This window comes from Carcharhinus amblyrhynchos, chromosome 6 (genome assembly GCF_965287045.1).
Source record: "Carcharhinus amblyrhynchos chromosome 6, sCarAmb.v2.hapA, whole genome shotgun sequence".
Classification (NCBI taxonomy): domain Eukaryota; kingdom Metazoa; phylum Chordata; class Chondrichthyes; order Carcharhiniformes; family Carcharhinidae; genus Carcharhinus; species Carcharhinus amblyrhynchos.
The window spans coordinates 27537021-27551167 of NC_137329.1; the positions used below are offsets into that span (position 1 = coordinate 27537021).

General features: G+C 46.2%; 1 protein-coding gene across 1 annotated transcript in view; it reads left to right on the top strand.

Moving 5' to 3' along the window:
- The window catches only part of LOC145344430 (malignant fibrous histiocytoma-amplified sequence 1), a 112740-nt gene extending 106633 nt beyond the window's left edge, over positions 1-6107 (top strand). Inside the window, exons 9-11 of the mRNA XM_080191567.1 lie at positions 1346-1461; positions 3690-3790; positions 5641-6107. Of these exons, the coding sequence (XP_080047693.1) occupies positions 1346-1461; positions 3690-3790; positions 5641-5661 (238 nt within the window). The 3' untranslated portion in view covers positions 5662-6107. The remainder of the gene's footprint in view (positions 1-1345; positions 1462-3689; positions 3791-5640) is intronic.
- Positions 6108-14147: the final 8040 nt, after the last annotated feature.

Here is a 14147-nt window from a genome sequence, read left to right on the forward strand (position 1 = left end):
TGCTCACACATATCAAACTTACGACCAATTATAAAAATCCTCGGCATTGAGCAAGGTGCTGGGAATGATAATGGCACAACCAGTCTGTCGACCCTGCCCAATCATCCTCACTCATATCTGGGAGCTTGTGTCAAAACTGGGAGAACTGTCCCACCCAGACCAGCCAAGCAACAGCCTGATCATCCCTGGGTATCTTGCCTTAACCAAATGGTGGCACACTGCTTAGTACTGCTGCCTCACCGTGCCAGGGACCTGGGCTTGGTTCCCAGCTTGGGTCACTGTCTATGGGGAGTTTGCACATTCTCCCCATTTCTGTGTGGGTTTCTTCCGGGTGCTCCGGTTTCCTCCCACACTCCAAAAATGTGCAGGTTGAATGGATTGCCCATCCTAAATTGAGCCTTAGTGTCCAAAGATGTGTGGGTTAGGTGGATTAGCCATGATCAATGCACGGGGTTATGGGGGTTTGGGCAGGGGAGTGGGGTTAGGTAGAATGCTCTTTCAGAGGGTCAGTGCAGACTCGATGGGCCAAATGACCTCTTTCTGGACTGTAAGGGTTCTGTGGGATTCTATGGTTATTGGTAGGATAGACTTGTCAGAGGGGGCTGCACACTGGTATACAGTTGGAAGAGAGTTGCCCTGGGAGTCCTCAACATTGACCCCATAATGGCATCAGCTCAAACATGGAACTGCTGATTACAGTTTATCGCCCCCTCCCTGCGACACCCCCCTCAGCTCCTCAGCTGACCTAACATGCTCCCCCATGTTAAGTAGCAGTTGGAAGAAGCAGGGGGGGCGGCAAGTGCACAGAATGTACGCTGAGTGGGGAACTTCAATGCTTGTCAGCAAGAGTGGCTCACTTTCCCCAATGCTGAGTGAGCTGACTGGGTCCTGAAGAAGATAGCCACTCAGTTGAGCCTGTTGCAGGTGGCGAGAGAACCAACAAGAAGGAAAAAGCTTGCCTTTGGCTTTACCGATTTACATGTCACAGATCCATCTATCCATGGTGACATTGTTGGTACGAATGACCATTGAAAAATCCCAGTGGAACCAAAGTCCCACCTTCACACTCATTCACGTTGTGTGGCACCAGCACTGTGCTGGACAGGATAGATATATAACAGATCTAGCAACTCAAAACTGGGCATCCGTGAGATGCTGGGGGTCAGCAGCAGCAGAATTGTATTTGAACACGATCTCTCACCTCATAACCGAGCACACCCCCCCCACTCAAAGACCAATCATGTTTGACACATTTTTGACAATGTATAAGCAGGATATTGCAGAAGGCAAACCATATTTGACCATATTAAGGGTGCTACATAAATGCATGTGTTGTTGTTAACAGTAAGCAGATGTCGGAGGAGAAGATAAAAACCTGTGAAAACTGTGGTGTCGGTTTCCGGACAGAGCTCTTGTTCTGCATGAGCCGAGGGTCGCGAGGTCTGAATGGGACGACTGAAGGTTGGTGATGGTCGCTGTGAATCAGAGATGCTGCAGGCGGACTGTTTTACCTCTCTGAACATTGCTGTGTTACCTTTTTGTACTTTTCATGATCTCAGGACGTCTCAGAGCTCTTTACAACAGTTAAAGTACTTTTCAACTGTAGCCGATGTTGTAATGTAAGGCATTACACTTGCCAAACAGCACACAGCAAGATTCCACGGGCAGTAATGAGCTCAGACCAGCACATAGCACAAAAGTAACAATCGTCCTGCGCTCATTCATTGTAAGAGCTTTCTAATTGGTCCCATACCCCCATCTTACCCTATTGCCCTGGACAATCGCCATAGTGCCCAGACAGACTGTTTAAGTGATGTTGGTTGAAGTTTAATTAGCGGACTGTATGCTTCAATACCAAAGAAAACTTCCTGCTCTTCTTTGCAAAATGTCATAAGATCTTTTACATCTACCTGAGAAAGCAGAGAGGGCTTTGATTTAAAATCTCATCTGAAAGACAGCTTCTCCAAAGGTCCAGCACTTCTTCTGTATTGATCCATCGATGGTGCAGCAGTCCCTCAATATTGATCCTCTGACAGTGCAGCACTCCCTTAGTACTGACCCTCTGACAGTGCAGCACTCCCTCAGTACTGACCCTCTGACAGTGCAGCACTCCCTTAGTACTGACCCTCTGACAGTGCAGCACTCCCTTAGTACTGACCCTCTGACAGTGCAGCACTCCCTTAGTACTGACCCTCTGACAGTGCTGCACTCCCTCAGTACTGACCCTCTGACAGTGCTGCACTTTGTCAGTGCTTCCCCTCTGATACTGCTGCAGAAATGCAGTGTGTTGTAATACAAAGCCACGGATCAAGGGAGAATTTTACAGCCCCTGTCACTGTGGGGGTTGGCCATTAATGAGCTATTCAAATCTCCATTGACTTTATTGGGAGGGGCTGTAAAATTCCATTCCAAGAGCCAGAATGTGAGATGACACTGGTTGACTCCTTATTTGCTGGTGCTGAGATGATGGACTGAATGGCTCCTTCAATGCTGTTCATTTCCATCGTTGTATGAAATCAGAAGCGCAGATTGTGAATAATCTGATTCACCCTGAGATCATGAAGAGGATGAGTGAGATCATGAAGAGGATAGTCTTTGCCACTTCTATGGAGTTAGTATATGTGTGGGATCAGTGAGACTGTACAGAGTCTGTGATGCCGTGTGCGGTCAGTGATGCTGCATACGGTCAGTGTGATTGTAGGGAGCCTGTGATACTGCGTAAAGTCAGTGAGATTGTCGGGAGTCTGATGCTGCGGAGGGTCAGTGATGCTGCAGAGGGTCAGTGAGACTGTTGGGAATCTGTGATACTGCGTACGGTTAGTGATGCTGCAGAGGGTCAGAAATATACTGCACAGGGTCAGTGAGACTGCGGGATTTCAGTGAGGCTGTGGGGAGGGTCAGTGAGGCTGTGGGTAGGGTCACTGATACTGTGGGTGGGCAGTGAAACTGTGGGGGTGTCAGTGAGGCTGTGGGGAGGGTCAGTGAGACTGTGGGGGTGTCAGTGGGGCTGTGGGGAGGGTCAGTGAGACTGTGGGATTTCAATGAGGCTGTGGGGGGTGTCAATGAGACTGTGGGGCTTCAGTAAAACTGTGCGGGTGTCAGTAAGGCTGTGGGGAGGGTCACTGAGACCGTGTGGCGTCAGTGAGACTGTAGGGGGTCAGTGAGACTGGGGGGAAGGAGGAATGGGACTTACTGAAAAATTTGTTCAAAATGCTGATACAGGTACATCAGATCTACAGCACAAAAACAGGCCATTCAAGCCACTTACCTCGTGCTTCACCCTGTCAGCATAGCCAGCTCGTGTGTGGGGAGTAGAATAGTGCATAGTGCAGTGGTGGCTGTGGGGGTGAAGCAGGGGGGTATTGGGGGTACTGAGTGGGTGGGGTGGGGCATTGTTGGGGCCATGTGGAAGTGTTGTGGGGAGTGTGGTGGTAGGCTGGTGGCTGGTGCATGTGGAAGATGGGGTGTTAGGGGAGTGTTGCATGGACTATCTGGGAATTAGGCTGTGCAGTTTGATTTGGGAAGGGTGGGAAGTGTTTGGAATAATGGGCATCTAGTTTGATGGGGTATGTTAAGATTATTCTGGATGAATTAAATGAGCCAAATGATTTTCCTGATCCATAATACTCTTCCTTGACCCCACTGTCTTCCAGTTCTTGGGATAAATGTAATCGCTTTTGATTTTACAGTTGCAAAGAGCTCCGTGACGCCACAGAATATCCACAATACTTATAACATAACTGGGAACTACGTCCATGGAAACTCCAATACATTGAACGTAAAGGAACAGGTAAATCTATCACTTTATGAACTCTGTTGAAAGAAATGCCAGAATGTTCCGAGGGAATGTCACTACTTGCTACTCTTACGGAAAATTGGTATCTCGCACTCGGCACATTGAGGTCCTTGTGTGTCAGAGAACTCTCAGCAGTGCGATAAACATTTGTTTCACCAATGCCTTAACCTAACATACGTGGCTGGTTAAGCCAGATACAATGGATACTTAATGTCTTAGTGTAACTTCACACTGGTCACTATTACAACACAGGCTTAACACACAGTGAAGAAGGTTACCTTGGATTGCAACAGGATCTTGATCAGTTGGGCCAGTGGGCTGACAAATGGCAGATGGTGTTTAATTTAGATAAATGCAAGGCGTTGCATTTTGGTAATGGAACCAGGGCAGGACTTATTCCGTTAATTGTAGGGCGTTGGGAAGAGTTATTGAACAAAGAGATCTAGGGATACAGGTTCATAGCCCCTTGAAAGTGGAATCACGTGTGGATAGAGTGGTGAAGAAGGCATTCGGCATGCTTGGTTTCATTGGTCAGAACATTGAATGCAGGAGTTGGAATGTCTTGTTGAAGTTGTACAAGTCATTGGTAAGGCCACACTGGAATACTCTATATAATTCTGATCACCCTATAATATCATGGATATTATTAAACTGGAAAGAGTGCAGAAAATATTGACTATAATGCTACTGGGACTTGATGGTTTGAGCTCTAAGGAGAGGCTGGGTAGACTGGGACTTTTTTCTCTGGAACATAGGAGGATTAGGGGTGATCTTATAGAGGTCTATAAAATAGTGAGGAACATAGATCAGCCAGATAGTCAACATCTTTTCCCAAAGGTAGGGGAGTCTAAAACTAGAGGGCATAGGTTTAAGATGAGAGGGGAGAGACACAAAAGTATCTAGAGGGGCAATTTTTTCACACAGAGAGTGCTGAGTGTCTGGAACAAGCTGCCAGAGATAGTACTAGAGGCGGGTACAATTTTGTCTTTTCAAAAGCATTTAGACAGTTACATGGCTAAGGTGGCTATAGAGGGATATGGTCCAAATGCAGGCAATTGGGATTAGCTTAGGAGTTTTAAAAAAAAGGGCAGTACTGACAAGTTGGGCCGAACGGCCTGTTTCCATGCTGTAAACCTCTATGACTCTGTGACACTTAACTCAAATTTCTGCTAAAATATAGACGTGTGATGTGAATGTCGCTTGGGAGGCCAATGATAGCCGTTAGCATCACCCACTGACAGTCATCTCTGGGCTATTCTCTCACCCTCCCGATTGTCAATCAGCAATGGTGTAATACCGATGCTCCTGTTGTATATTCTGTTGGTGAGATTTGTCTTATTGGATGTCAGTGCTAGAGGGTTGTGTGCTGTTTTCAGGACCTGGAGGTAGAATCATTTGAGGGCAGGCTAGGAAGAAGCCATGATGTTGCACCTTAATCCCCAGCAGGTGGCTCCTGTGTGATGTTCTCATTTCACACTATCAGTCTTGGTGCTTTCTTCAAGATTGAGCATCCAAAATCCATTTGTAACAAAAAATAGGGAATCTTTCCAGCTCGTCTGAGCTGGATTTAAACCTGAAAACACCATGAATGGCCTTAGTGAACACATTGCCCACTCAGTCTCCCAAGCTCTTGTGACAAGTTTCTGGCTCCTGTGTCAAGTTACTTCTATTTTTAAGTGTGGCACAGGCATCCAAAAGTGACAGAAGATGTGTGCTAGATATACAACTGGCTGCAGAATATTTAAAAACGGTAGAATGATTACAGTCCATTTTGAAGATATTTGCATTAATTTGTAAACAAGCAAATTTGAAACTTAATCTAATAAAATATTCTATCTCCACAGGAATTCCATCATGATTCTTGATTGTTTCCGAGAGAGCGGTTTATCCATTTCTGGAGCTGATAGTGAAATATTGACACTTGGAGTAGTGCAATGTGCTTTTCTTTACCTCTATCCTATGCCTGGACAGCATTCAGTGACACCCCTCTCCTACCATAGACTCAATCCTGACCTGTCTGCGGTGGACCTGGGAGTGTCGCTCTGGCAAATGATTGGCGAAAGATTAATCAGCATTAGGAGAGTGTGGAGATAGTTGAGCACATTCAATCCTTTGAGATCTTTTGCACCACCAAGTTTTAGTTAGATACTACCCTTGTGGCAAATTGAATCTACCTTTTGAGGCCGCTCTTTTTCTCTGTTCTCATTTGGTCCTCGAAAGCAGGTCCTGGGGAACACATGTGAAGGATATCTAACTGACCTTTCATTGCGTGTTGTGTGAAGGTGACATTAAACACCCTCTTTTAACATTTGCTGTTGTTGTTCATGGTCTTTATTCAGCAGCATACCTATGATCCCAAATTCAGGGACAGTGAAACCAGTGTAAAGAATGCAGTTGGATCCTCGGGCCCCGATATTTGTGGTGAGGGATCTGTGAGGATGTTTCTACAGCTCTTGTGGCATAAGGGATCAAGGGAAATGGGGAGAAGGCTGGATACAAACAAAGAACAAAGAACAATATCAGCCCGGGAAACAGGCCCTTTGGCCCAATGAGCCCGCGCTGCCATCTCAACACCACCAGTCCACCTCTCTACCCACAACCCCTGTCTAATGTTTTATGGCCATTCAGATCGAGGGAAACTGATTTAGGGACAATTTATTCCTGCCAATCAGCCTAACAGCACATCTTTGGGGTGTGGGAGGAAACCGGAGCACCCGGAGAAAACCCACGCAAGCATGGGGAGAATGCGCAAACTCCCACAGACACCGGCCCAAATCCATGTGTCCGCACAGCAATCAGTGACAGTCACTGAGCTGTCATCTTGCCCAGTATCTTGTCCAGTTTAGGCACACACTAATAACATGAAGCACTAGGCCAATCTCGAACAACCAAGAGCAGCCCCAGTACGACCCATCGTGTGTATGCCCCTCGTTGGACACGAGGTGGACCGACTTAAAACCTGTGAATGAAAAGAGAAAAAACATTATTATCATACTATACCCATTTACATTACCAGGGACGCCCCAATGCTAATGACCCTTATTTAAAAGGATCTCCTATATCCACCCATCTCCAACTCAGTCATGTGCCTGTCTAAGTTACTCTTAAAGGACTCTAGCGTGTTTGCCTCCACCACCTTACTTGGCAGAGCATTCCATACCCCCACTACCCTCTGTGTGAAAAACCTCCCTCTAATATCTGTGTTGTACCTCTTCCCCCTCACCTTAAGTCCATGGCCCCTTGTCCTACATGTCTCTATTATAGGAAATAGCTTACCTCTGTTTACTCTATCTATACCCTTCGTAATCTTATATACCTCTATTAGATCCCCCCTCAGTAGGCGTCTTTCAAGGGAAAACAGCCCCAATTTCTTCAATCTTTCCTCATAACCCAGTCCTTCCATACCAGGCAACATCCTGGTAAACCTCCTCTGCACTCTCTCCAGAGTCTCCACGTCCTTCCGGTAGTAAGGCGACCAGAACTGGACGCAGTACTCCAAATGCGGCCTAACTAACATTCTGTACAACTGCAACATTAGACTCCAGCTCTTATATTCTATACCCCTTCCTATAAAGGCTAACATACCATAGGCTTTCTTCACCACACTCTCCACTTGCACTGCCACCTTCAAAGACTTGTGCACTTGCACCCCCAGGTCTCGCTGTGATTCTATACTCCTTGTGGGCTTACCCTTTATCATATAACTCCCCCCTACATTATTCCGGCCAAAATGCATCACCTCACATTTATCTGGATTAAACTCCATTTGCCACGTATCTGCCCAATCAACCAGCCTATCAATATCCCGCTGTATTGCCAGACACTGCTCCTCACTGCCCGCCAATCCAGCCATCTTGGTGTCATCCGCAAATTTGCTGGTCACACCACCTACTCCCTCTTCCAAATCATTTATATACACTACAAAGAGAAGAGGCCCCAGTACTGAGCCCTGCGGCACACCACTAGTGACAGACCACCAGCTAGAAAAGGACCCCTCCACTACTACTCTCTGACTCCTCTTTGCAAGCCAGTTCTCTACCCATCTAGATACCTGACCACATATCCCACGAGCTTTAATCTTCTGTACCAACCTACCATGAGGGACTTTGTCAAACACCTTGCTGAAATCCATATAGACGACATCAACGGCTCATCCTTCGTCAACCGTTTTCGTCACCTCCTCAAAGAATTCTACCAGATTCATAAGGCAAGACTTCCCCTTGACAAAGCCATGCTGCGTATCCTTAATCAGATCGCAACGCTCCATGTGCGCATACATCCTATCCCTAAGAATCCTCTCCATCAACTTACCTACCACTGACGTTAAGCTCAGTGGCCTATAGTTAGCTGGGCTATCACTCCTACCCTTTTTAAACAACGGTACCACGTTCGCTATCCTCCAGTCCTCTGGGACCTCACCTGTGTCCAAAGAAGAGACAAAGATTCGCGTCAGAGGCCCAGCAATCTCATCCCTCGCCTCTCTAAGCAGCCTAGGATAAATGCAATCAGGCCCCGGAGATTTATCGGTTTTAATGCCCTCTAAAAGCCCTAACACCTCTTCCCTCGTAATCGATAGATCTTTCAATTGGTCTACCGCTCCCTCAATGACCGTACTAGACATCAAGCCCCTCTCCTTCGTGAATACCGACGCAAAGTATTCATTCAGGACCTCCCCCATTCCCTCTGCCTTTAAGCACAATTCCCCACGTCTGTCCCTGTGAGGACCGATTTTACCCCTAGCCACCCTTTTGTTCTTAAGATAGGAGTAAAACGTCTTTGGATTCTCCTTAACCCTACCTGCCAAAGCCATCTCATGCCCCCTCTTTGCTCTCTTAACTCCCCGTTTGAGATCCCTCCTACTCTTTCTGTATTCCTCCAACGCTCTCTCTGTTCCCAGTTGCTTAGACCTGACATACGCCTCTCGTTTCTTCCTAACCAGGTCTTCTATATCTCTAGTAATCCACAGTAATGAATCTGTTGACCAGCCATGATCATAATGATCGTGATCAAAAACCCAGTCTGCAGGTACAGCAGGTGACCAAGAAGGCGAATGGAATGCTGGCCTTTATAGCGAGGGGGATAGAATATAAAAGCAGGGAGGTCTTGCTGCAACTGTACAGGGTACTGGTGAGGCCGCAACTAGTGTACTGTGTGCAGTTTGGTCCCCTCATTTGCGAAAGGATGTATTGGTCTTGGAGGGAGTACAGAGAAGGTTCACCAGGTTGATACCGGAGATGAGCTTATGAGGAGAGATTGAGTGGACTGGGTCTGTACTTGTTGGAGTTTAGAAGGCTGAGGGGAGATCTCATAGAGACTTACAAGATAATGAAGGGGCTAGATAGGGTAGAGGTGAAGAGATTCTTCCCATTTAGAAAGGAAACCAGAACTAGAGGGCACAGCCTCAAAATAACAAGGGTGAGGGGGAGCGCAGTTTAGAACAGGGTTGAGGAGGAACTTCTTCTCTCAGAGGGTAGTGAACCTCTGGAATTCTCTGCCCATTGAGGTGGTGGAGGCTACCTCGTTGAATATATTTAAGTCACAGGTAGATAGATTTCTGATCGACAAGGGAATTAAGGGTTATGGGGAGCAGGCGGGTAAGTGGAATTGATCCACTTCAGATCAGCCATGATCTTATTGAATGGCGGGGCAGGATCGAGGGGCTAGATGGCCTACTCCTGCTCCTATTTCTTATGTTCTTATGAATGGCATAACAGGCTGGAAGGGCTGAATGGCCAACTCCTGCTTCCTTATACAGCTGCAACATAACCTCGCTGTTTTTAAACTCCATCCCTCTAGCAATGAAAGACAAAATTCCATTTGCCTTCTTAATTACCCGCTGCACCAGCAAACCAACTCCTTGCGATTCTTGTACAAGGACATCCAGGTCCCTCTGCGCAGCAGCATGATGCAATTTTTTACCACTTAAATAATAGTCCATTTTGCTATTATTCCTTCCAAAATGTCACTATGTTTTGATGTTCAATGTTATCAAAACCCAGAAGCTGGGGAGATCTCACACAGGTTACCAAGTTAACAGCAGGATTGGATTAACATTTTAATAGTGTGTTTTCTAGTCCCAGCCAGCCAGATTGTGAGGTCTTCAGCAGCAAATTACATCTGGGGAGTGGGAGAGGAGAGATTGGGGAGGGTGGCAGGTGGGTATTGATTGGCTGGCCAGAGATTGGAGGAGGAGGGATTAGATTAGGGAGATCATCAGGAGGGCACTGGACATACCATAAGAACAGAAGCAATAGGAACAGGAGTAGACCACTTGGCCCATCCAACCTGTTCCATCATTCAATACAATTGTGACCAGTCTTGAGTTTTGACTCCATTTTCCCACCCATTTCCCCTTATCCCTCAGTCTCTGAGAAATCAAAAATCCCAGCCTTAAACTTATTCAATGATGGAACATTCACAGTCTCGGGGGTAGAGAATTCCAAATATTCACTAACCCTTTGAGTGAAGAGCATAAGAATGTTCGAACTAGGAGCAGGAGTAGGCCGTCTGGCCCCTCGAGCCTGCTCCACCATTCAATGAGATCATGGCTGACCTTTTCGTCCACTCAGCTCCACTTAGCCGCCACTCACCATAACCCTTAATTCCTTTACTGTCCAAAAATTTATCTATCCTTGCCTTAAGAACATTCAATGAGGTAGCCTCAACTGCTTCACTGGGCAGGAAATTCTACAGATTCACAACCCTTTGTGTGAAGAAGTTCCTCCTCAACTCAATCCTAAATTTGCTCCCCCTAATTTTGAGGCCATGCCCCCTAGTTCTAGTTTCACCCGCCAGTGGAAATAACTTCCTTGCTTCTGTCTTATCTAGTCCCTTCATAATCTTATATGTTTCTATAAGATCTCCCCTCATTCTTCTGAATTCCAATGAGTGTAGCCCCAGTCTACTCAGCCCCTCCTCATAAGCCGACCCTCTCAACTCCAGAATCAACCTAGTGAATCTCCTGTGCAGTCCTCCTGTGCCAGTATATCCTTTCTCAAGTAAGGAGACCAAAACTGTACACAGTACTCCAGGTATAGCCTCACCAGCACCTTATACAGCTGCAACATAACCTCGCTGTTTTTAAACTCCATCCCTCTAGCAATGAAGGACAAAATTCCATTTGCCTTCTTAATTACCTGCTCCACCTGCAAGCCAACCCCTTGTGATTCTTGTACAAGGACATCCAGGTCCCTCTGCACAGCAGCATGCTGCAATTTTTTACCACTTAAATAATAGCCCATTTTGCTATTATTCCTACCAAAATGGATGACCTCACATTCACAGGAATTTCTCCTCATCTCAGTCCTAATTGCCCTTATCCTAAGAGTGTGCCCCCATGTTTTAGATATTCTGCTTCTTATTTATTATAACAGCTTGAATGCAGAAGGTAGCTATAAACTCCCCACCTTGGGCTGGGATTTGAATCAAAGATAAGCTAGAATATGTGAGGACGGCAAGTTTCCTTCTCAAAGGTGACAAACAGCCCACCAACTTCATAGCCCCTTTTTATTTGTGTGAACTTCTTAACTATCAGATTTTTAAATGATCTCAAATTCACCAAATAACGTGAATTTCATGTCCTGTCAGATTATTAATCCACATCTCTGGTCCGCTAACATATCCAGTATATCAATATATCCAGGGATGGACATGGATGTGCTACACAGACATTGTCAACCTGTACACACCTGTGGCCTAAAATCACACAGAATAATGGCCACTTGGGTAAGTTGTGAACGGGCAATGAGTAGTCACTGTATCTCTCTGCCAGCCAGTTCCCTGGAACTCATACCCCACCGAGAGTCAGTGCCCATGTAAGCCAAAACCACTGAGCGTCAGCACCTGTAGACTCCATTGCAAGTCAGTGTCCAAAAGCTCGTGGGGGAAATCCATGGTCAGTGCCCCATAGGATCATAGAATCCCTACAGTTGCAGAAAGGGAGCCAACCGCTTTCTGTGTGAAACGTTGGGGTGGTTTGCCTATCCCTATATGAAATACCCATCCTACATTTAATTTGATTAGCAAATGTCTGTTACAGTACACTGCCCATTGTGTTGATCGAGAAGCCAACAGCTTTCTGTGTGAAATGTTGGCGTGGTTTGCCTATCCCTATGTGAAATACCCATCCTACATTTAATTTGATTAGCAAATGTCTATTGCAATACACTGCCCATTGTGTTGATCGAGGTCAAACATACGGATGGGATTTTCCAGCCACACTTGCCCCAAAACCGGAAAACCCCGTCCGAAATCAACAAATCTTTGCATGGTCTACCTCCCCGTCCCCCCGTCTGATTCCCATGGCCGGTCGGATGGGAAAATTCCATTCCTGTCTGCACTGTTCACTCGGTTTTTATCCTCCAATCTCCCGATTGTGACACCAAGACAAAATTAGGCATTTATCCATGCGATTATGTTACCTGAATTGCCCCAGCTCCCTGCTGATTTGCTGGGGCAAGTAACTCCTTGCGTAATATGGTGAAGATTGTGAAATCCTGTAGGACATATTCCTGGAGTTCTAACCATGTGATGTCTTCAGAGAGGGCTGGGAGGGTGCCAATTGCAGGATATTTCAACTCTGTAAACAGATATGTTCCTCCTAACCCTCAAACTGTGCTGCAAGTGTTATCCATCAATCCCATTCTGCAGCTCTGACCTCACTTCAGATGAACAAGATTCCCCGAAGCATGGTTAACAAGGCCAGCCAGTATTAAAGAAGTTTTATTCCAATATTAAAATGACTGACCCATTTCCTGGGATTGGATTAGTCATCTGTTCCCAGCACCACTTCCATACAAAGCGGAACTGAGTGGGTTGCTGGCGTGTCGGATTTTGTTTTAACATTTCACCTGGCAGGTGAAATGTTTTTGGCGGGTTAAAATTTCCTCTACAACCTTGTCAGGGCATTACCCATCACCAGAACAGTACACAGAATTTCCTCAGACTGTGGGCTCTGGCACATGGCTGTCTTCACAGACCTTCCTATTTCTTCTGAGTAAGAAGTCCCACAACACAAGGTTAAAGTCCGATGGGTTTATTTGGAGTCATGAGCTTTCAGAGCCCCGCTCCATCACGAGATGAGTCACTCGCTCACCTGATGAAGGAGGAGTGGTCCGAAATCAACCTGTTGGACTTTAACCTGGTATTGTGAGACTTCTTACTGTGCCCACCCCAGTCCGACGCCGGCATCTCCACATTATTTTCCCTGACTCACAATCCGATTTTCCAGTGAACTCACTTGCAGTGTCATCTAATTGTTTTGTAACTAAGCTGCAGCCAAGTGATATGTGGGAGTGAAATTCACCCAGTATTCAATGGTCTGGACTGATCCCAGTCTGACAATACTTCCGCTTTGTTTTTTTGACCCCTTCAGAGCCTTGCCCCTGGAATTAATCTTATCCTGCTGTACAATTCTGCAAAATCGCTGTACTCCTCTAATTCTGGCCTCTTGAGTGACCCTGATTTTACTCACCATCACCTTCAACTACCTGGGCCCTAAGCTCTGGAATTCCTGCCCTAAACTTCTCCATCTCTCTAGCTCCTCCTTTAAAATACCCTCTTTACTGGTCGTGTCTTTGGCTACTGATGTAGCTTGCTTTATAATGCTCCTGTAAAGCCCCTCAAGGCAGTTTATTCTGCTACTTAAATGCGAGTTGTTGTTATTGCAGTTGTGGAATGACTCAGAATGAATGACAATGACTATTCAGGCTGTGGGAATGGATCCTGACTTGTTAGTACCTGAGACAGAGCTCGCTCTCTCTGTTAGAAGTGGATCCTCCCCCTTTTCAGTGAATTTATGGGTCAAGAATCATAGCATCCCTACAATGTAGAAGGAGGCCATTCAGCCCATCAAGTCTGCATTGCCCCACCCAGACCCTATTCCTGTAACCCCACCTATTTATCCTACTAATCCCTCTAAGACTCAGGTCAATTTAGCGTAGCCAATCAATCTAACTCACACATCCTTGGACTGTGGGAGGAAACCCATGCAGACATGGGGAGAATATGCAAACTCCACACAGACAGATGTCATCTTGGTTGAATTATGCTGACAGTATATTTCTCTGTGCTTAGTCATTGTCTGCTAGTGTCGTATCTTTGCAACATGCTCGTGCTGCCTGTGTTGTGACAGCAGGAAGCACCGCACTGGGAGATAAGGCTAAACCCCCACCTTATACAGGAGACAGAGCATTGGGAAAGTGTTTTCCAAATAACTGTCACTATCTGTCCATAAATTGTTGTCTTGGTGCCACAGATCGGTACAGTTCACTGCGGCTTTAACAGAGCGATCTTTGCGATGGATCTTCTTCAACCTCGATCAGTTTAATACAACAGATAGGCTTGCTAGGCC